The sequence below is a fragment of the Nipponia nippon genome, unplaced genomic scaffold (genome assembly GCF_047370975.1).
Source record: "Nipponia nippon isolate SJK-2023a ecotype South Korea unplaced genomic scaffold, ASM4737097v1 scaffold_8, whole genome shotgun sequence".
NCBI classification, from domain to species: Eukaryota; Metazoa; Chordata; class Aves; order Pelecaniformes; family Threskiornithidae; genus Nipponia; species Nipponia nippon.
In genome coordinates, this window is record NW_028262402.1 from 37,322,831 (window position 1) to 37,345,863 (window position 23,033).

The 23,033-nt window shown below is 36.3% G+C and overlaps 1 protein-coding gene across 2 annotated transcripts in view; it reads right to left on the reverse strand.

Moving 5' to 3' along the window:
- ALDH1A1 (aldehyde dehydrogenase 1 family member A1) overlaps positions 1-22,010 on the reverse strand; it is a 39,147-nt gene extending 17,137 nt beyond the window's left edge. The window contains exons 1-7 of one of the 2 annotated variants that reach the window (XM_009474361.2): positions 21,884-22,010; positions 21,465-21,583; positions 11,311-11,415; positions 7,653-7,793; positions 4,319-4,448; positions 3,223-3,284; positions 1,061-1,189 (exon numbers count right to left, since the gene is read on the reverse strand). In XM_009474361.2, the coding sequence (XP_009472636.2) occupies positions 1,061-1,189; positions 3,223-3,284; positions 4,319-4,448; positions 7,653-7,793; positions 11,311-11,415; positions 21,465-21,554 (657 nt within the window). In that variant the 5' untranslated portion in view covers positions 21,555-21,583; positions 21,884-22,010. Of the gene's footprint in view, positions 1-1,060; positions 1,190-3,222; positions 3,285-4,318; positions 4,449-7,652; positions 7,794-11,310; positions 11,416-21,464; positions 21,649-21,883 lie in introns of those variants that run through there. The other variant, XM_087742363.1, reaches the window with a different exon arrangement.
- Between the last annotated feature and the right edge of the window lie 1,023 nt (positions 22,011-23,033).

A 23,033-nucleotide genomic window follows, 5' to 3' on the forward strand; every position in this document is an offset into this window, starting at 1 on the left:
TTGCCTATCAGAATAGATATTTCATTAGCCTCGGAGCAGAACTGAGTTACTTTCCCTGTAAAGTTGCTTTTTCAGAGAAATATATTTTCTCATACTTATTGTTAAAAATGAATAGAGAAGGTATCTCTGATATTATTTTAAAGCAATTCCTCCTCCCCAATATTACCTAATAGCATTTACTATGTGATGCAATAACAGCAGGACTTGGGTCCTTCCTGATAGTCATTTAGTTTCTGTGAAATATTTATGCATAACCAGCCAGTACGCTATGCTGAATCATTGTTTTGAAGTAAGATAATAAAACGTGCCAAGTCATTTCCATTAACACTCTGCAAGGTTACTGCACTGGTGATTATTGACGTCTGTGCCAACTCTTCATACATGTTAGATTACATTTATTGATTTTATTGGGAAGCAAGATAGCTAAACTATTTAACTGTTCTTTGGATGTTTGCTGGGCTGGGCACCATAGTCAATGTAAGTTTGGAGACACTGGAGAAACTACCACACTCCTTGTGTTCATGAGCACAAAGTGTGTTCTCCCAGTTTCTGTGTGAAGAGAGTTCACAAGTTTGGCAGCAGTCACCAGTTCAATTTTACAGCTCCCTGTTAATAATAAACCCAGGTGGATGAAAAGTTTGTTCCATTAATAAAGCAATAATAATTAGCTATACAAACTGGTCCTTTTCTGTGATAACTATGCTAATAAAGTCATTGCCACCCACCGCTAAGTACTCTGCTCTTGACTCCTTGTTTGCTTTTGACTTTGAAATGTACTGTGCTTTTGTAATACAAATATATTTGCCAAGGAATGGAGTTTACTAAATTGCTATTGTGGGGTTTTTTTGTGTGTGTGGACTAGGCTGAAAGACATGCATGCTTTTGCCCTGGATTTGCTTCACTGGTTTACAGTAAGGTAAGTTCCATAGTACAAGGCTAGACATGCAATGAGAAGTACTTGCAGAGGACAGCCTGGCTTATATTACCTCTGTGGCATTTCAGCTGCTGTATACTCTTACACTTCTGAGAAGGGCAAAAAACTCTGTTGTTGACAACTTACCTCTTTAATTAAGGATCCCATGTAAAGGGCAGTCAGTGGAGTTTGTTCTGCTGGTTTGACAACCACTGTGTTTCCACAACAAAGGGCAGGGGCGATCTTCCAGATGAACATAACCAATGGGAAGTTCCACTGAAAGACAGATGAGAAGGTGTATCCTATTTCTAATACATCACCAAAATGCCTTTGCTTTTTCTATAATAATAGCGCAAATTGTCAACTGGGTGGTTGAACTCTTTGTTGAACTCTCTTCAGAATGAAGATATTTTGAAAAAACCACTGGCAAGCCATGTTATACAAACACCAGTGATTTTGGTATATGTGAGTCCAGGGAATCCAAGGTTTTAGTTAAAAGCTCAAGAGACAATAAGTGTACTCCTCTAACAAAGCCTTACAGAAAGTTGCTGGATTAGTGGTGAAATTGGGATTTTTGCTATCTTAAATGACCACATCCATCATTAATTCAGTTTTCTAAGGGAGACAAGGTAAAAACATGTAATGCTGCCCCTGTCCTCTTCCCTGGAGGTTTCACAGGCAGCTGTCTATTGTAGTTGGTCCAGTCAGACTGCAGAGCAGCTGACTCCTTTGGACCCCATATTCAGCAGTATGAGGGACAATGTGGCTGGGGAAAAAATGAGTTGCCCCTTTGAGAATACTTCTAATAGTTTTGGAAGCATTGAGCTCATGAGCCTCAACACGAGAGACGCACTGTGCCTTACCTTTGTGAAAGTGGGGAAAAAGGCAGTTAAACAGTTACCTATTATGTCAGAAAGGCTTGGAGGAGTATACATGCAACTGTTCTTTATCTCTCTCCTTATTTCATTTCAGTCTCACCCCACCCCCAAAATTAACAGAAGCACACATAACACAAAGGGATTACAGAGTTTTCTGGATCTTCATTGTTAAAGTGGAACTGTGTGAGTGGAAGGGAAATGGAAATGATGATCTAGCAGAAGTGTTTTGCAATGTTCACATAGTTCTCAAAGTTGTTGGTTTACATAAAAACCTCCAACTTGGTGGGTTCACATTTCAATGGAGAGAAAATAAAGATATACTCAGTAGTCCTTCAAAATTTTATAAGGGAAGCCAGTGTTTGTACTAACTGCTTATACTTCCAGGAAGGAATTTTATTTAGAAGTGGCTTCATCTCATGTTTCTATTTCTTTAGCATATCTTGACTCTGAGTGCTTTACTTGAAATATCTTGTGCCTGAGCTACAAGGGAATCTAAATCAGCAGGTTCCCAAGCTCTCCTAGAGGCTGGATCCAAACATATTCCAGTGATATTCTCTAAATCAGTGTGGTGGTCTGAAGAGATAGCAAATCTGCAAGCTCAACTGAAAGACATCAGGAACATGTGTGGGACCCACATACCTGAGCAAACCTGATAGACAAACTGACTATTTCAGAATCTGGTAAGCTGTAGAGCAGGTCAGGTCAGGCTGCTCACACCTACCATGTGCAAAGAGGTGGGTGGATTAGGAGTGTCTAGTGCATATAACCATTTTCACAGCAGCCCATTGAAGCTGTGTAGACCTCACAAATAAGTTTAAAGGTTGAGTTCCTCAGTGTTTTGGGTATTCAGACTCAGGCAGGCCTTTTGAATCTTCACTTAAAATAAGCTACTTCAAAACTGAGAATTTAGACACTCTGAACAGGAGCTTGGGAACATATGGCTCAGTATCACTGTGCTTATTGGACACATTCTTTGTGTTATTACTTGTATTATCAACATGGTGAATGAGTCTTAGTCATAAATAAAGATCCAGCAGTCCAGATGCTGTACAGAGTAGAACAGATATTCCAGGTCCTAGAAAGCTTATTGCTTATAGACTGTAAATATTACCCTCTCCTACTTGTTTATTTCTAATTCTTTCAGTTCCAATGAAACACAATTCTGTCTTTCAAAGTAACCCATCAGTCAATCTTTTGAAATTTATTTGTCCTCCATATACAGTGAGGAGAGAGACAAGGCTGAACTGGACCAACTCATCAAAAACTCCATGTTGCAGAATTTGATGAGTACTCAGGATAGTCTTTATCTTTCAGGACCTGAAAGTTTCCAATCGGTAATGTTTCACAAATGCACTCTCACAGACAAAATTTCAAAAACATTTCCATTTGTAACAGGAACATTTGTGTTTTACATGAGTGTCTCCAACTTACAGGAATAATTTGGCCACACACACCAATAGGCTCATGTCTTGTAAATGTAAAAAAGTTTCCATCTAGGGGCGGAAGAAATAAATTAGACATTCAAACAAAACATTTGTGAGAAACAGTTAAATCAGAAAGAAGATAAAGTTGGATACCAAACTTAGCTGGATACAATTTTACTTATAAATGACATTTTCAAAATCTTAACTATGCAAAAAAACAACTATAAAGTACATCTGGATTCAATATCCACTTTCTTCATAGCTCCAAGGTTTGATTCTGTCAGTCTGACTGACTTTTTGCAGTGATAACCCTGCTTCTTAATATGGTATGCACAGCACACCAATGAGCACTCCTGATTTCTTTTTTCTTTTATCACCTTTTTTTTTGGAAAGTGCTCTTTTAAAAGCTACTTGAAGTCCTAGGTACATATCAGACATTTTTTAATATTAGATCTTAGCTTAAATCAAATCCATTAAGTATAAAATTCTCTTTGATTCAAACAAATATGTGTTCCATTAAGCCCAGCATAGAGGTCTGTGTGATGCAAAAAAGTTGGAAGTATTTATCACTCTAGTTTTCCTTAATTCCTTCTTTATTACCATTCTTTTCTTTGTGCTTCTAAGAGAAGGCAGCTAGGAACAACATTTTCATAGAGCTGCTTAATGGAAGAGGGAACAGAATGATATTTCAGCAAAATAAAGGAATGTTTCCTCATTCCTGTCTCTTAGTACTCTCCTAATATATTATCCAATAACTGAAACAGCTATTACTGGTTTTGCTAATCTTAGCTTTAATAAGCAAATACCTGGTTTTCATTATTGTACTGTTGCATAAACTATGCATTGCTATGCAAAAGTAACCTACCAGACTTCTCAGATGTACATACAGGCTAAAATCTTTTGGTCAATAAACAGTACTTATTAGTGGTGTATAGAAGAAGAAATAAATGTGAATAACTGTACTAAACATTTAAAACAAACATTATGATACATTCTAAATAACCTATATTAAGAACTATCTAAAATTTGAGATTTTTTTTGTGTTGCACAACTTTTAGAAAAAGGTAGCTTTTTACAGATCACATTGGCTCAAAACTACTCACCCATTGGAACAGTACGCCCATGTATTTTGTCAGCCCAACCTGCACAGTAGCGTAACGTTTTGATACAGGCACCTAAATCCATTAGGTAGGCAGTGGAAAAGAGTTTTCCACCATCAATGGCTTCCATTGTCTGCAGACAACAGCAATACAAAGTTAATATCAAATATTGATAACGGTTCTCATGCTTTTACTTTGTCATTTAGCATTTGGGTGTTCAGTTCAGAGGTTTTCAGCTTTAGTACAAACATTTAGATTAATTCCTCTTTGAAGGATACTTAGCATTTGAAAAACCCAAGGTAGCAATTTACAAATGGGAAATTTTCATGGTGGTTTATTCACAGTAAATTATGCAGATAACATGATCATGGCACATTTGTAATGGCAAGAAATTCTGAAAAAACAATAACATTTCTTCCATCTGAATCAGTTACGTTGTTCTAGTTTATGTTAAATATTCTACAAATGTAGATGAAAAGATCAGCTAGGAGTCTGTGCAAATAACTGATGCAAATAAAATGAGTGGCCTCCCTCAGCCTATTCGCACTGACACCCAAGCTTGGCAGTAGGTTCTTGGAAATAACTGACACATTAACTTAGGATCCTGTGCTGTTTAATTATTAAGGAACATCTTCATAGGTGTTTAATAAATGCATGATTGGTGACTTATATGAGCAAGAAGACTCAAAGCATGGAATAAAATAACCCAAATATACCTTGAGTGTTTGATGTGCAAAGAAAAGATCTGAGGCACCAAGAAGTCTTAACTGAGAAAAATTCACTGTGAAAAATAAATACTTACACAGAAGAGATTCTTTTATTGGCTAACTACTAACTGAGTGAACTGACTGGTCTTATTTGAAGCCAGGCCTGACTCTCCATACCATATATCTCCATGCCAAGCAGATACAAACCTTTAGAATAATAATCAGCAAATATTCATTCAACATCTATAACTTTTCAGCTGACCAATTCTTTTCCACCCACAGTACTTTAATGATCCCACAGAGACACCAGCACTAAATAGGATTGATTTCCAGCCAAATCTAGGGAGTATGGTTTGGATTAATGTCATTTCAATACCCCTAATTGTTTTGACATCTACTTGAAAAGCATGTGCAGTTCTTAAATAGTGTCAACATCTTCTTGACACTGCTAGAATTTTTTTTCTCAAGTGTTCCAGCACAGAGACACTAGGGACCTTCAGCTTTGTGAACAATCCTGTTAGGATACTTAGTAGGAAAACACCAAACTATAGTTTCAAGATCTAGTCAGATCTTAGAAATATTATTTTCTTTTCTGAATTTGTTATTTTGTATGTCCAAGGTTCTTTAGCATTTCAGGCTGAGTGTACACACTGCAAGTACAATGTTTCACGAACAACTCCCCTTTGAAGTCCACATTTTTAGTTAACTGGACACATTGCAGATATCGTACTTGGGCAGAGAACAGAACAAACGGAGAAGCCAGCAATGCTTGATGGCTTTCAGCAACAAGGAACTGATTAAATGAGTTATGCCCTTGCCATTCCAGGCAATATATCCGGCACTGTGTTGTTCTGTTTGGACATGGGAGAAAATTCTTCCCTGGCCTCAAACTTATGAATTCCATAGCTTTCAACATCACAACAGACTGAAACCTAAGAAACAAAATTCTCAGTGGCTCTTTCAGTACCCTGCTTTGACTTATTCTTCCAATAGCCTACCTAAAGGGCTGTAGAGCCTCTGGAGCTTCAGGAGAGGCATCTTATCATTATATGAAATGGAATAATTTTGATCCTGGCCAGATGCATGAACACCGGAAAATGCCTTTGCAATGAGCTTTAGGGGTGTATTTTGACCTCTAGTGTTCAGAAGGCTATTTGCTGTTCTACAGTACTAGTTGTGCAGTTAGGATAAGCTGTGAGTGGAGAAAATCTCTCTTCATTTTGATGAAGGCTGAAAAGCACTTCATTCAAACACCCTTTATCTAAAAGGAAAAAGTAGTCAATAACATGAGTAAGGTCTACGAAATAAAAACAAAGCCAGTAAAACAGAAACTTGAGAGAGGTCTCAGAGAAAAGCAATACTTCCATTTTATGAAAACGGCAAATGGGAACAAAAAGTAACTTAATGTTTCAGCCTTCCTGTGGAAAAAAGATTATTTCTCCATCCTCTTTGCATGTGTAGTGCCTCAGGCTGTGCAATAAAGAAGCAAATGCCAGCTTATCCAGTATTTAACTGACAAGAGGGCATACTTTTCCTATTAAAAATGTAACTTTCTTAAAATTTCATCTCTCAGCCCCAATAAATCTAGCATTGTTAAGGACACAAGTTCTAGCCACCCAAAATTTCTCCTGAGAAACTAGGTGAGTATCAGTCCTTATGAAGGTGACAAGGTTAATTTAGACAAATAACTTGACTGAAGAAAAGTGTAAATTTGACAATTGCAGACTTTGGAGTTCAAAGAATTAACCTCAGTTCCTTTGAATTTTCATTTTTCTTTTAAAAACCTCTTTGGGACACAATCAAGTGTCTTCCTATACTACAGCCATAAGGACAATAGAATGGGCAATAAATTCTTTGCAGGTTTTACATATTTTGAAGATTCATATTCAGAAGGGGCTTGAAATAGCAAAAAGATCATCTTAATGGTAGCATCATATGTGGGGTTTAAAACAAGATAGGGGGGTACTGCACTTTATCAAATCGGTGGTGCATTTCTATTTTAAATGTTCTTTCTTGCTGTAGTGCATGATCAGTAGGTGGTGGTGCTACAACTTCTGTGTCTGCTGTTAAGACTGGTAAAATGGTCAATACACAGTAGTGGGTAAAGACAGAAAATCATTCCCCACCTGCCATGTTCTTCCTACTAATAAGTAATTAATTGTTGCCTTTGGTTCTGGTTAAGGTTTTTCACTCATTGCCAGTCACAAGCTGGAGTTAGTGAAGGATCAATGATAAAATATACAGCCATAAATTTCAAAATTTCTCCCTGTTCTGACTTGTATCATCTGTAAGCTCTAAGCCAGAGTTTGAGTTTAGGCCTTGATTAAGGCCTTGGTTTAGACAAGTGTTAGTGTGTCCTTAAGAATCAACAACTGAAATTGCATTGACTGTAGGCAGCTTAAGTATCATCTCAAAGCTAATCAAATACTCAAGTACTTTGTGGATGTAGGGTGTTAATAGACCAGAGTGCAAGCCAGTTTAATGAGGTCCATTTGCAATACAGATGCAAAATAAGTATTAAGACAGCCTGACTTTCCAAGGATTTAGCATGTTATGCTTACTTATATCTTTCTTTAAAAATCAGGACACAGCTTTTTTTCCCATTCTTTTTGTTCATATATCATACTCACAGCTAAAATCAGCCGATCTCTTTCAACTAAGTCAGCTAGTTTATTCAAGAGCCTTCCTCGCTCTGAAGCATCCATTGTACGCCAGGGTGACCCAAGCTCAAAAGCTTTTCTAGCTGCTTTAACAGCCTTGTCTACATCTGCCTGTGGGGAAAACAGAGAAACTGTTATAATCAATAATTGATTCTGTCATCAGTCATGTTGGTTGTTAAACGTGCAAGGTGTTTTGCAAGATAAATAAGAGACAGAAACACCAATCTAATCAGAATTAATAGAGTAATTTTACATACATGCGTTATTTTCTTTCAAACACTTCTGCTATCATTTCAGCAATGTGAAGTTGTATGAGAAGCAGATGGGTTCTCAAAGCTTCTAAAATAAAAACATATTAAGGAACTCTATTTTTAAAATTTAGATTTTCAAACCTTCTGCCTTCTAGTATCTGTAATTGGGGATACATCCTTCAATTACACTGCTGATGCAATTTAATCTATTTTATGTACAAAGAGATGCCCAAATTTGTAAGTTAAATATTTAATTACTCAACATTATCTAAAAGTATCTGGTGGTGTGATGAAGATCGGGTTAGAAAAATCTGTTCCTTAGAATGTTTCATAAAATGAGCAGAAATTTTTTATTGAGGCAAACAAATCAATGCATTTGTTTTCAAAAGCTGCAAGGAATATTTCTATTTAAAATAATTTTAACAATTGACTAATTGACCAGGTTTAAAATACTAAGCCTAAATATTCTAAAGTCTAAGCATTGTCTTTGCATTAAGCTAGCTAATTTGTTAGTCCATTAATGTTTTTTGTAACATAATTTATTATTTATCATTTGGCTTTTGCTATAGCAGGAAAATCTACAATGAATTATATGAAACTCTTTTCTCTGCAAGGGTGTTCCAGGATATAAAAAACCCAATTAAAAATCTCTTGAGAAAAGGCTTTTAGTGCTTGGAATTCTTCTATATTTCACAATTGTAAAAGTTTTCCCAGGAAAACAATGACATAAAAATGAGGTTTTTTCTAGCTTTATGTTAGAAATTAAAAAAAAATTTCAAGAAAAAAAAGGACGAATCTATACATGGCACATTTCCCTGAGCAATTTGCATGAATTGTTTAAAAGATTCTATCAAACCTTTTTTTTGTAGAGTGTCCTCCGGGGAAATCACTATCAAGGTTGACTAAGTCAGCAAAATAAATTGTTCTAAGCGTGAACCAGATCTTGACTCTTTAATTGATGTTGGTAGCCGACAACTAATTTTTAAAAGCCAGGAGCGGGGTGGATAAGTGGATTGGAAAGCCCAGTACAGACTTGCTAGGCAGGAGGCCCACAGAACTTCCCAAAGTTCTTTCCAGGAAGTTTGGGGAAAGATAGGAAGGATCTCTACAAGTAGTACAGTCCTTACTATAGGGTAATACTGACCAGTCACCTACGTCAGGTGGGTGAAATCTACCAGATTAAAAAGAATTTCTTTTCTCAGAATCTGTCAGAATGTCATCAAATACCTCATCATTTATCTGTGACCCAGAAAACTGCATTCAATGAATGTTTAATTCATTCTATTTTTTTCTCATCTCTTTCTATTATAAATATTCTACAGCTTTGCAGTATGACTTGGGGGGTATGCCTTGACCTTTACTGGAAAAGAACAAGGGGAAACCATAAGTCGTACTTGTGTGAATGACGTAAATTAAAACTAAATACAGTGCCATGTGTTCTTTCTACTACAAGTGCAGAAAATTAAAACCAAGAAAAAGTATATGAAGCTAATATAGAGCTGTGAATGAAAAGTAAGAAAAAAAAGATGTTCTTCAACTGTATGAAATTTAGTTTGGGTACATAAATCTACACCCTGAGTATAAAGACTGATACCTCCTTTCAGAGCTAGTTTAGACTTTTTACAGAAGTACCTTTACTTTACATCCCACTGACCATTTGTTGAGCTGCTTTATTATTACTAGGGGCCTTTAGGATTAGCAAATGTAGCTTAAAAGAGCCATCAAACTGAAAGGAAAACAGTTCCCACCCACATATGTGTCTGTGCTTTGTAATCTCCACTTGTTTTTTTTTAAATACCACTGCAAGGCAGTGTACAGCCCTTTGTCAACCCTATTGTGCACGCAAATTAAATTCCTAAAATCTCTTGGCTCATTATCTAAAGACTAGGCTCTAGAATATTAGGTTCACAATGACTGCGTAATTTACTAGATTTGTACATTTCACTTGGCAATTTAGTTAATAGCAGTTGTCATTGCAAAATTATTGGAGAGAGAGCAAACCTGTGTGTCGAACAGTATTATCCTTTTATTTAATGAGTTGTTAGATTGTTTGTAAAGAATGAAAGCTACAGAAATTCTGAATGGTAAGTGAACAGTTGCAGGTCATAAGTAATTTAATTTGAGCATGATCAAATATCAGGCCAACCTGATTTGCAATATAATTTCATTTTTAAACACTGAACAGAGAAGAGGTAGAAGAAGTAGCATTTTATATCAAAAGCATATATGGTTCTAGTGGGATACAATTCAGAAGTTAAAGGCATGCTTATGAAATTCTTTGGCTGAGGACAAAAAGCCTGAAATAATCTCAGTGACTTTGAGCACTGTATACAGGTTACTGGGACTAAAGAAAAGCAAGAGCAAGCAGTTTGAAAAACACATAATTAGATATGTTAAATTATCAAAAGACAGATTCATGCATATTTTCTCAGCCATCTTTGTCTAACAAAATGTTTAAAATGTGTCTTCACTATGACCTTATTAATAACGTGTAGTCACTGTTGCTCATGTGCTATACAGATAGCATTTGAGCTGAAGTTTATTAGGAGATTCATGATGAAATTACAGGACAGAGTACCTAAGATTCAATGAGCACAGGATGTTGAATGAATTGGATTTCTATGTATTTCTCAAAAGAGCATTTCATTTCAGAGTGATCTTTGTACAGTAAATTAAAATATTCTGAAAGATATTGTGCTTAAATTGGCAGTAAATTTTTTGTGAACTTACAACATAGATAAAAGGCTTATAAGTTTTATAGTAGTTCTCATGGATAAAAAGGTGTTTACTGGACATTTTGCTGCTAAGTTTAAAACACGCTTGTTATACAAATCATTCTAGATGTGTGTATTTCTTGACTAAAATGAATATCAGATGTCATTTTGTGAGAAATGTGAGAAAATTTTCTCACTTTTAGATGTAAAAATTTGACTTTGAAAAGTGTAGAAAATGAATAAAAATATCTATAATGAAACGCCTTGTATAAAAGTGTAATGAATGGATTACATCAGTGTGTAAGGAAGAGCCAGGAAAAAAAAAACAAAAAACCCGATTAAATTATTAGATGTCACTGATCAAAGATGGCAAAAAGAATCAATATTATTAACAAAAAAATTAACAAAAAATATTTCCTCAGAACTTTCCTCATATGAGCCAGATCCTAAGAGTAAAGCAGTTTTTCAGTGTCTGTTTACAAACAATATTAAGGCTTAGGAAAAAAGCTAAGAATTATGTTTGCAGAAGAAGTTATACGGGATGAAGTAGGTACATCTCTGAGGTAGTGTTTTACATTACCACAGATGGACGCTTGCCTTCCTGATTTTAAGATGCAGAATTGAATTTAAAGCTAGGGTTAAGAGCAAGAAAGAAAACTCTACCTTGTCGCCTTCTTCAACCTCACAGATTTTCTCTTCATTAGCAGGGTTAAAGACTTCAAATTTTTTACCACTGACCGAATCATGCCACTCATTGTTTATAAATATCTGCAGAGGAAGAAATAGTGCAACAATATTAGTAACATATGTATAGCTGTTGTCTGTTATCTCTTTTAATGAATAAATCTATCTTTCATAGCTGAGAGCTGCCTGATTGCTAGGTACCTGAATTAAAAATGGAATAGCTGTTTCTACATTATTCTGAACAGATGAATAATCATGTATACCCTTAACTAGGAACAGCTTTTTAAAATTAACTTCCTTTTGAGAGGCAAACTTTTTCTCTCCCATGATATTTTCACTTTGTTTTGTATCATGAAAAGATACTGTTATGAAGGGGTCCTTCCTTTCTCAAACTGAAGTCTGTGACGTACAAGCAAGGTACAGCCCCAAATGACCTATGTAAAACTACCTGGGTTTCCTATGCTCACAGGGTTGGTAAAGATGGAAGGTCTGTTACATGCCCTGACAGAAGTAAACCCATTCCTTGGGTTTAGTATATATAGTACCTGTAGTATCTTGGAGAACACTATTTTATTTAGCTTCGCTTTGATTTCTCTTCACTCTCTCCTGCCAAAAAAGAAAATCCCAACAAAAAATAACCAATAGCATGTTTTTCTGAAATGAAAGTCAAGACTAAAGAAAACCCACCACAGTCAATTGAATGAAACAAAGAATGAACCACTTAAGCAGAGTAAAAAGCAAGCAAGTATACTTCACTATTTTCATGTTACAGCAAAAAAATAATGAGAGATTGGGGAGGGGCTCTTTTATTTTTCACTAAAATCCTTTGGCTTTGTGGATTGCTGCTTCATTGAATGTGATCCTAATCAAGATTTTAAAACAGAAACACAATGCTCTTAATCTTTTACATAAAAAGCAGAATTTACTCCATTAAATAAGGGCAGGAATCACAAATCAAGAGGAAATGACTGATGTATTCACCAGAAGTAGACTGTTAGCAACCTTTGAGAAAGCCTAGACTGTCCTTGCTGTTGGTAGTTGGTGCATTTCACAGAGACATTCTCTTAAAAACATACTTAGCAGCACATACTGGGATAAAAACCCTCTCTTATATGTAATCGTTGGCTTGAAAAAAAGTCTAATTACTTTATTGTAGTTTTTCGTGATGAAATCACAAACAACTATTTCTTTAACTGCTCTTTTTCTGTCTGTCCTAATCTTACAAGGAAAGGAGGACTAGCCTTCCAGGCTGAACCAGCACATACCAAGATGTTTACAGTGGCCAAATTAAAATGCCTAAGAGCTAACAGTAAGGGGAATTTCAAAGGTGGCTTATGGGCAGAAGATGACTGTGGCCCTCAGCTACACGTATAACGCTATACAACTCAGTATGTCCTAGAGGAAAATATATGGGAAAGAGTGGCACTTCAGATCATAGTTTTCATAGCTAGTTTCTACTCCTCCTTTGGAAAGACTATTTGCAGGATCTCGATCTGAACATTTTCATATCACAATGCTGTTATTGCCCAGGGGTTACGCTATTGGTGCCAGAAGTGGGGTTGTGCCATAATACTGTAATCCTGCACTCGGCATGTGAATATAATCACACAAATATACTGCAAATGCGTGTGCTGACAGAGTATATGCCCTTATCGTTCAGCAGGATTACAGCTGATGGCCCTGTATATGGGGGGCTCTTTTCTCTCCCCTCCCTACCTGAAAGTTTCTCTGCAAAACACCAGGAATTCAAACCTTTCTGGTTTTGGTCTTCAGCACATGCTGCAATTTTTGCTTTTGAAGGGTGAAGCTACTTGCCTTGTATGACTTCAGGTTTTGACAAGATGATCCTTGGGTAACCGTTTTGGCTGTCATTGCTTTATAACCAGTATGACTGTCTTCTCTTTAAGGTAATCCTAACCATTTGATATTATTCATTATTTATTCAGTAATTTCTATCAATACCCTGATTACCTCCAATTTAATGGTCACAGCTATTGAATCTTTTGTCACCCTGACATTGGTAACATTTCCCTGCCTCCCATTCAGCCCAAAAATAAAATGGTATAAAATGCAAACACTCTCCTGTTATTCTATTACTGTCAATGTCTGACTATTATTGCTTGAACTGCAAGGGCTATTCGAGCACATTAATATTACTTGTGTCCATTTTGATATTTTTTCATACTTCATCCAACTCTGAAGACCTCTGTTATGTCTCTACACTCCATCCTCCCAGACATCATTTAACTCTTTTTACTAATCTGTTGCCTTCATGTGGAACATCCATACGCCAGGAAATCCAGGCCAGCATGCATTGCTCATTTAACTCTTTTTTCCTGACTTTTACCTGACAGGGACTGGAAAAAGTCTAACATTAAAAGCAAGAAAATAAGCTAAAACTGTCCTTTCCTCAATCTTGCTAGCATATCTTGTCTTTTTATTTAATATCTTTCTATTTCAATCTTTTCATAGAGTGCCAAACATATAGCTATCAATTAAGAAGCACAAAAGAACAAAAATTGCAGAGCAGCTGGCCTACACCAAAATTAATCATAACAGCTTATCCAACAGCAATGAAATTGATACCCAAAATTCATTTAATAAATGTTAGGAACTGTGTCCTTGCTCAAGGATTAAACTGTTATACTGGCTGAAAGCACATTGTGTACTGAACTAACTTTGTGTAGCTGGAACAAATACCACCAACTCTTGATCGCAACATTGCTGGTGCACTTAGAACAAGACCTAAACAAAGCAAGGTGGGCGTTGTTGTTTCCCATATTGAACTTTTATGATCCATAACTTTTTGTAGTAATAATAACGCCAGAAATTCAAACCTAATCCCTTTTGAAAGGGAATAAGTAATTGACAAAGGTACTGTTACAGCTGAAGGAATAATTAAATGTTTGAAATCCTTATAAAGTCTAAATGACATCAGTGTTATACAAGAGTACTTTCTCCAAAGACAGCACAAAATTCCCACCGTGTCTGTTTTACTCATACTACTAATTTTGTTGTCTGTTTGGTATGGCACTTCCCTTCTCTTTCAAGCTCTGGTGTCCTAATTTCGGTTGTGCTATACATCCCTTAAAACTATGTCGCAAGAGAGTTTCAGGATTGAGCAGTCCTGCATCTCTCTAGGTTTTTGTTTATTGAATATTAATGAGACTGTGGATGACATCTGTAGAAATTAGTCTGCTTTTCCATTAAAACAAGGAAACAAAGAAACAAACAAGGAAATAAACCACTGCAATTGTTCCTGAAAAATCAATATTTTTCAGTTGTGTAGGGAAAATATGGTGCCATACACACTACTCTAAAAAGGTAAATGTTGTCTTTTAAAAGATGTACTTTATACTATTGTTAAAATAACTATAATATATCTGAATTTTCTCTGTCATATTAAAGATGATACAAAATGAATTGATTCAGCAATTGCTAAGTGACAGAGAATAAAACAATCTACTAAAATATGCTCTACTTTAGTTGTAATTACTGAGAATTTATATGATATTACATAGCTGTGAAAATTTAGAGGACAAGCAGAGTGAAGGCTAAGGACCTCTGGGTAAAATTTGACGTGCTTATCTCTGTTCACAAATGCAAAATAGAACCTGGACCTTACCCATAGGTGCACAAGATCTGTGCTGCCCTAGAGCCTGCCATCTCTGAGCCACTGCTGGTAAAATTGTCAAAGTGGGTTAACTTTTTATTTCTGACTCTGTAGGTCAGCCTTGAAACAGAAAGGAAAACCTCATTGGAAAGTTCTGATACATGGCACAGATGTTGAAAAGAGGAGGCTACGTTGCAACCAAGTGTTGTGCAGGTTGTTCTTTAAAGTGGACATAATCATGTATACAGTCCAATGTTAACAGTACCTGTCATCTTCTGCCTAAGCATCTCTGTGGTCTCTGGGTTCGGGTCAGTGCGGAAACCAGGTTGCCACCCAAAGCCACCCTCCCAGTGCCTGAGCCCACCTTCCTGCTGCTGATGGGTTGGTGTCTCCCCTTGTCTCTCTTTCCCAGTGCTGACTATGTTGCTGGCACACATGTGAGATCTTGATCATGCTCGTCATTGAGAGCATGACAGGCCCTGACTGACTGCACCAAGTATTTTGTGCTCAAACCGTGCCTATCTTTAGGTTCATGGCATCTTGCCCCACCTTTAGTCACTGGAGCTTAGCTGTGAGATCAACTAGCAGACAAGATGGGATTCCTGTTTCCTCTCATTAGGATAAAGGACTTACTATTGCTGCTTAGACTAGCAAAAACATTTAAATAGAACACCAGAAAATACTTTGGGGCAGGCAAATCAAAGCAAATGATGGTTGACTCAGGGCAGCACAAAGTCAAAACTACAGGATAAATGATTTTTGTCACACGGACCTGGGATTTAAACCCTACCACCACAATCACATATGTTATGAAAATGTGACAGCTTTCAGGGAAGAGATTTTTTTGCATAGTATTGAGACTGCTTACACTGACTGTCTGAGTGGCAATTAATAATTGGTGAATAGTTTGGTAATAACTGTAAAGATCTATAAAAATATTATCTCTAAGTGGTATGGTAACTATTTGCTATTAATATACTCCTGTATGTTTCAGCTTGTTTCTGAGTGGGCACGATATATAGAGTGTCATTGTTGCCTCCAACCATCAGGACTGACCAGCAAACTCCTGATTTAACAAAGCTGTCAGAGAAATAAATATGTAAGACCCTGGAAATCTCAGATATGTAATGAAGTTGATTATGGGAATATCCACACAAAATTCTGACTCTTGTGAAAGGCAAAGACAGCAGTTAAATGGTTAATATGAAAAAAGCCATCTTTAGTAACTAGCTACATTGCCAAGAAAAGAGACAAAGTAAAAGGTAAATATTAACATAACACTGCTATGATGTTACTGTATGCCAAATTCATATCTGTCTGTGAAAGAAATAATAGCAAAACATACCATTTTTGGAAGTTTTTTAAGTATTTGTTTAAATACTACATTTATTGCACCAACCAATATCATCCATAATATTAGTTTGGAATATCTTTCTTATTAATGTTTTTAATACCATTCCCATTTAAAACATAACTTCAGTATATTAAATATATACACAACATTGTATCAGGGCTGTATAAATCAAACCATCCAGATGTCTTTCATAAGCTAGATAGCAGTGTTGCATATGCAGGTATGAAAGACAGAAAAGAGAAGAAAAAAGTCAGAACTCTCCACATAAGCAGTGTTACATACATTGCAGGCAGCTGCACTCATAAATGTGCATGCAGCCATGCTCATTTAATGCTGTGGAGTATATTCTGCAAACAAACAGGATGTGGATCTCTAAATCCAGGCAAGATTGAAGTACCAGCCAACAGCAGCCTCTGGCAACTCTCTTGTCCTGCTGAAAAAAGACATTTGAGATCATCTTGCAATAGGTTACAGCATTTTGTCTGTCAGTCAAAACTCCACTGGCAGCTTAGATTTTTTTGTGCTGGTTTGTCAGACATAAATGCAAAAGACCTACCCTTCTGTGGCACATGCTGTGCAGGGGGTTGTCTGTGATTACTGACTATGGCCCATGAGGTTTAGGGTTGCAAACTTATTTTGCAAGGATTTAGAAATGTTGTTCCAGGCATTTTGTAATTGTTATTTCACTCATATTTTTAGGAGAGAAGATATTTTTATTTCAACAACCCAAAGAATTAATGACTTTCAGACTTCTTTGCACTAGACCTGCAAATACACATTTCTTGTAGATAAGACTGTACACTACTAAAGTTTAGTATTTAAAATAAAGCCCAGGTAACAGGCTACTGCAGTCAAAAACCCTCTGACTGGCTTTATTGCCCAATGTCAGAGGGGTTGAGCAATCAAATCTTGATACTCTGAAATGATTGATTTCAGTTCAGATAATCTGATGCCATTCACTATTTGGGGCTAAAGTTACCTGCAAGACTACAGTATTTCTACCATTGTTTAGGCAGTTGATTTGGTCACTCAAATGACCTGAGCAGAGAACAGGGAGACAAGACCTGCTCTTTGCCTTTCTTTGTCATCCCAGTGGTTTTTTTCCCTTGAGTATTTTAAGAGGACCATGAGTTAATTTTATAAAGTATCTGCTAGATGGGAAGTGCCATATTTGTGTCTGTGCTGCATGAGGAAAGAAAGTACTTGACTCTGGACAGCTTTGTCTCAGATGGATCACACCATAGCTCTGCTGAAATAGATTTTAGGCCCTCTACATTACGTGTCATCACCTTATGAAACATAAGTTCTTGCTGCATCTTCCTTAGAATAAGGATCCCCTTTTTGTGGGTTCAATGTTTTGCAAAGTCTGTACAGGGTTTCAGGCCTCAGTGCTTCTGTAGAAATGACTTAAAAGTGTGGTTTAGAGAAGAAAATACTTCATTTCTGATGTTGCAAAGGTCCTATACACGATCCCATATTCAGCACCTGTCTATAAACTTATTCTTCATCAGGGAAGAATTTTTATGTAATTCACTATTATTGTTATAAACTATAATCCATACTCCAGAGGTGTATTCAAGAAAAGCAATAGAATTATCTCAAATGTGGATTATCCCAAACTTAGGTGTTAAGGGTAGCTTTATAAATATGGAATGAAACATCTAAGCTATCTTCCCTTTAGATACCAGAAACTCTTCCAAACTTATGGTACAAGAAAAAGCATAACCTCCTCCCACCATAAATCTGCCTCCAGATAGCCTACAACTCTTGCTATGATAAAGCTTTTATTGACAATCCTCTTCAAATGAGCCCAGCTTCCTGTTTCACAGAGCTAAAAGTGATCACCAAATTTCAACAGCTTCTCAGCTGACTGCTCACAAGCTTTCTAGTGCAGACAGTAAACGAGCGAATGACACCACCACCATTTTTTTAGAGGCCAGGAACAGTGAAGAGTCACCAGGGCTGTGGCTGGGCTCCTGCATGCTGGAGGCAATTCAGCATCATTCAAGTGACGTGATGCCCAGTGCTGAAAAATTGTTGGCTGCTATTCACACCTGCTCTTACAGATTATGAGTCATCTGAGGTATTCTTGAGTTTGATGATGGCAGTAAATCTTACAGTTACATATAAACCTGAAAGAGATTTGTGGCCCAAGAGGAGGCTCATTTCAAGTGCTGTAAGTTCTGATTTACTAGTCCCAAAATATGTCATGGAATCTCACTGTATTCTTTAAGCAGTACAGTTAAAATATGTGAAATTATTTAAGGAACTACTAAAGATTGAAATCATAAGCTTTAAACAAATATATTGATATAGAATATCTTCTGTGAAATCTCTTTTTCCCCCCAGGTTTTTCCTTACAAGAAGTTGATATTTGGCTAATATTTCATGTACCTTTTTTTCCCCTTGGAACTGTATGTTATTATTGATGCATGAATTACATTTTACTGCTGCAATGAACAAATAATTAGAGAACATACTCTTTCTATTCATTATTTATTTAAAGTTTTTTATTTGTCAGTTGGTAACTTTGTAGCTACAGTCAGCTGATCTTAAAAAGAGTACCACTATAGCTGATTACCTTTCCCCAGATATTCTAATTAAATTTTTGTGGTTTTACACCTCATCTTTGTTTGTGAAGCTAGTGATTGCAATGTATGTAATACTCAGCTATGATTTTTCTTCACTAAGAGTGGCTTACCCTTCCACACTTTCTGATATTCCACATATGGCTTGGTGAGAGAATGTGCTGCTGTTTTCTCCCCCTCATGTAATTTGACAACCTAATAATTAACTGCTCTGAGTTTCTCTGATTAAAGGAGCACCACAGGGCTTAGTGTATGTGAAAGCATCATAACACAAATAATTTGTCAAACAATCATTGCCTAATTCCTCAGTGTTGACTAAGTAAAATATTTACTAGTACATTTTTAGCCAGCTATCAACACTCATTCAAGATCACTTTGTGGTTCAACATCCAAGCCAATTTAACTGCTTAAAATGCATTCAATTTAATTCCTGAAATTCAAATTCCCTGAAGAGTGCTTAGTTTTATGCTGAAATGTAGCTATACCATCCTATAGATCCATAGGCATATGGAAATACTTAGTTAAATGATCTCTGTAAAAGGCCCAGTATGATCCTTCTCATAGAAAATAAAACAGAGAGAGTGTTAAGTAAAGAGGAAAGTCCTTGGAACATCTCCTGCAGATATTCCTTCAGATCCTTGTGAGATGGCTGTTGTATTATGCCATGGTAGAAAAAAAGAAAATTGAGTTTCCAGAGCTGAGGGATCTGCTGAAGTCTAAGGTGGTTCAGACAGAAAGGTTAACACATCAGCAGTAATTAATGCTTCCCTCATCTTGATCCCTCCAACGTAACTAGGCAAAACAATCCCACACCCCACATTCTAACTTGTATGGGACAGGAGAGGAACAGGATGAGTAAGAAGACAAGGGTGGAAAGGCTTTATTAAATCGTGGGATGACTGCTGAGTATGGAATGACATTTCTATTATCCCATCTCTCTGTCCCTCAGTACACTGTTATTGCTTTCAGACAATCCTGTGTGATATTTGAAGAGAGGAGGCAAGCATTGCGAAAAATCAAGCCTCCGCAAAGGTGTGTTGGATTTGATTACTTGTAGGTACACACTTTTGCAAACAAGTGCATTGCATTTCTGCACAGTTACGCATTGCATGCAGTTTTTAAGGAAATGGTATCATCCAGGAAAAAAAAGATCCATTTACTATGTGACGCTCTCCTTAATTTTTAACTATAGAGACTTTGGCCATGCTGGCTGTTTTGTCATTGGTTTTTGTATTAATGGAATAGTTTTTTGCTAACTAAATATTTTAGAAGGATAGAAATGTTTACAGGAATTTATGTCTTGCACATTCAGTTACATCAGATTTCTGAGCTGGCATTTTGCTCATATTAGTTTATTTCCTTTGGAAATATAAAAAACCCAAGCAAATAGCACTGTAGTTTCTGGAACACCACTGTGACCTAGGTACTAAAGTATCTCTCTCAATTAAGGGGTTTTTTTTTGGTTTGGTTTTTTTTTTTTTTTGAGACAGGAAGACCAGTAGATAGCTATCACATGGCAGAACCACATAGCTTTCGTAGCCTGTTAAATATTTACAAAGTAAGGTCCTGTGTGATTTATTCAAGAAAGACATGCATTGAAATCTCATTAGGCTTTTTCCATTAAAAAAATAGGATAGAATGGAATTCAAAAGGACTAGTCTAGATAATTGCTGAACACCTTGCTTTTGGAAAAGAAAATAAGCATTGGTTCTAGAAAATAAAATTTATTTCCATTGCAATGGTAATGAGAAAAAAATGAACAGTAACCGACAAGTCTTCAAAGAGAAGAAGTCCTTTCTGATCAGTTGTTCTGCCTGAATGTTTCAGAGGGCAGAGTTTCAATATTTTCTGCCAATAGTTTGTTCAAAGTTCTTGCAGATATCTGCGCACTATGATATAAAACAGGCGAAAGGTCTTTTCAAGCTAGGAATACAAGTCTGGATTCAGACCTTTTATCTGTGTATTTGTAACTGCATATGGAAAGAATTTGCTACTACAAAAAGTTTATCATAATATTGAGTAATTAGTGATGGTAGACTTTATCTGTTTTATTGATAGCTACTTGTTTAAGCTGAAAACCATATTCATTATCTCTAAGAAAAATACATGAGTGGAATGAATTTTGTTTTAGTTTCATTTCCACACATTGATTTCCACATAAGCTTATTTGGTATAATTATTTAAATCTGATTGTACTGCAATGCAATATGCTAACACTTTAATTTGTTCTTGCTGTTCTGAAAAATAATATAATAATAGAAACTTTTCCTTCTTTGCTCCATTTATACTTTCTGAGAAACTTATCACTGCAGAAAGTTTGTTTCAAGAGAAAAACAACACCCACCCCAAGTGAAACAAGAAATGATTCTATCATACTTGCACACTTCCTGAAATACTTAGGTTAAGCGGATCACTGAACATTAATTACTAATATGTATAATATCAGAAACAGGTCAGAATAAACATTTTAAGCACTGATTTACAGTTGCTTCCATGGTTCATATAAGATTAAAATGAGCATATCCTACTGTCTGAGCTGAATGCATGAGAAAAATTAAAAAACATAAATGCTACTAACCTTGGTGTACTTAATTTTCAGATCTATGAGTGGTTCTGGCAGTGCTGGCAAAACTGGAGCAGGATTGCTGTCTGAACCTTGCTTCTTCATATTTTCGGTTGAGGAGTTTGGGGATGTTCCTGAAACACAGGTGAAATGAGGCACAAGGGAAGCACAGTGATTTTTGTCCTGACTGAGCTCTTAGCTTTATTTGTGCTTTTTTATCTGTACCAGCTATGGTATATTTGCATACAGGAATATGATTGGATGAAAGAATTCATTGCAAAGAGAAAATGACACTACTTATTTTTAAGACCAAAAGCAACAGCCTTTTCACCAAGCTGAGACCTCGATGAAGCAAATGCTGCTGAAACAATCTTCTTATCCAGATATTACAAACTTCTTACTGGGGAACACAGTTTAAGGCCCCCTCGTCTTACCTGCAAAATTGCTTTCTCTCAGCAGGCTGATCCCCAGATTTTAAGTGAAGTTTTTAACGTACTTGAAGGCAGCTCTGAAGATAAAGAAAGGCTTCTTAGCTCTGGAAGCAAACTAAGCCCTTCTCACTGGAGAGTTGGTGAGAATAATTCCCAGAGCTGGAAAGTGTGCTCTAAAAAACAAACCACCTTAGGTTACATTTTAATATGTTCAGAGTACATTATAATTCCTGTAATTAATAACTGCTTTGTGGATCACAGAGATAAGGGATGACTGTGGTGATACAAAATCCTTCATATGTTTTTCAATAAATGTGAAGGTAGGACAAAATTGATCGATCCAGAAAAAATACTCTGTGGGTAGAACCAAGAAAAAGTTTGTTGTTTTTTTCCAGATAGCACCACAATTTTAAGGACAAAATTTTTACTACAGTGCCCTTTGGAAAATCTGAGTCTGTACCTTTCAAAACAAATTATTTAATAGACAGGACTTTTCTACCAAGGGTGGAACCCACTGATGCATGTATGTCCAATTCTGATTATTCAATGAGTGTGAATGGTATCACAGAACAAACTGGGACTGAAACAGCACTTGTTTTTATATGCTAAGCTTCTGATATAAGTGAAACAGATTAGAAATAGAAATAAAGAGAAATGATCTTATTGCTTTCATTGACACTACACAGATGTTTGAAAAACTCTTTGAGCTTAGTAAATTCATATATCAGGCATCATCTAAACCACCTGGCAATGGAGGCTTTATTTTAGCTGATTGATGATATAGGACATATCATGAGATTAATCTTATGATGCATTAATTATATGTAACATACTTTCTGAATTAAAGAGTATGCCATAATTATCATTGATGTTTTTTGTATTTGGAGATATGGTTGGAGCAAGAGTTTCTGGCCTTTAGAAAAGTCCAAGTAATTTCTGGATAAAAGAGAATTCTGTTCTCACAATAGTTATCTCTCAGTGAGATGTAAAGAGCAGGGTGGACTTTAACAAGTTTCAGCCATTTGCCCTGTCATGTGAATGAAGGGCACCCATTCTCATTGCTATAATGCCATGATATCCAAGGTCACCAGCTCAGTTACTTGCTTCTGGGTGCATTCTTCAGCTCTTCTGCCTCAACTGGCTGGCTCAAGAC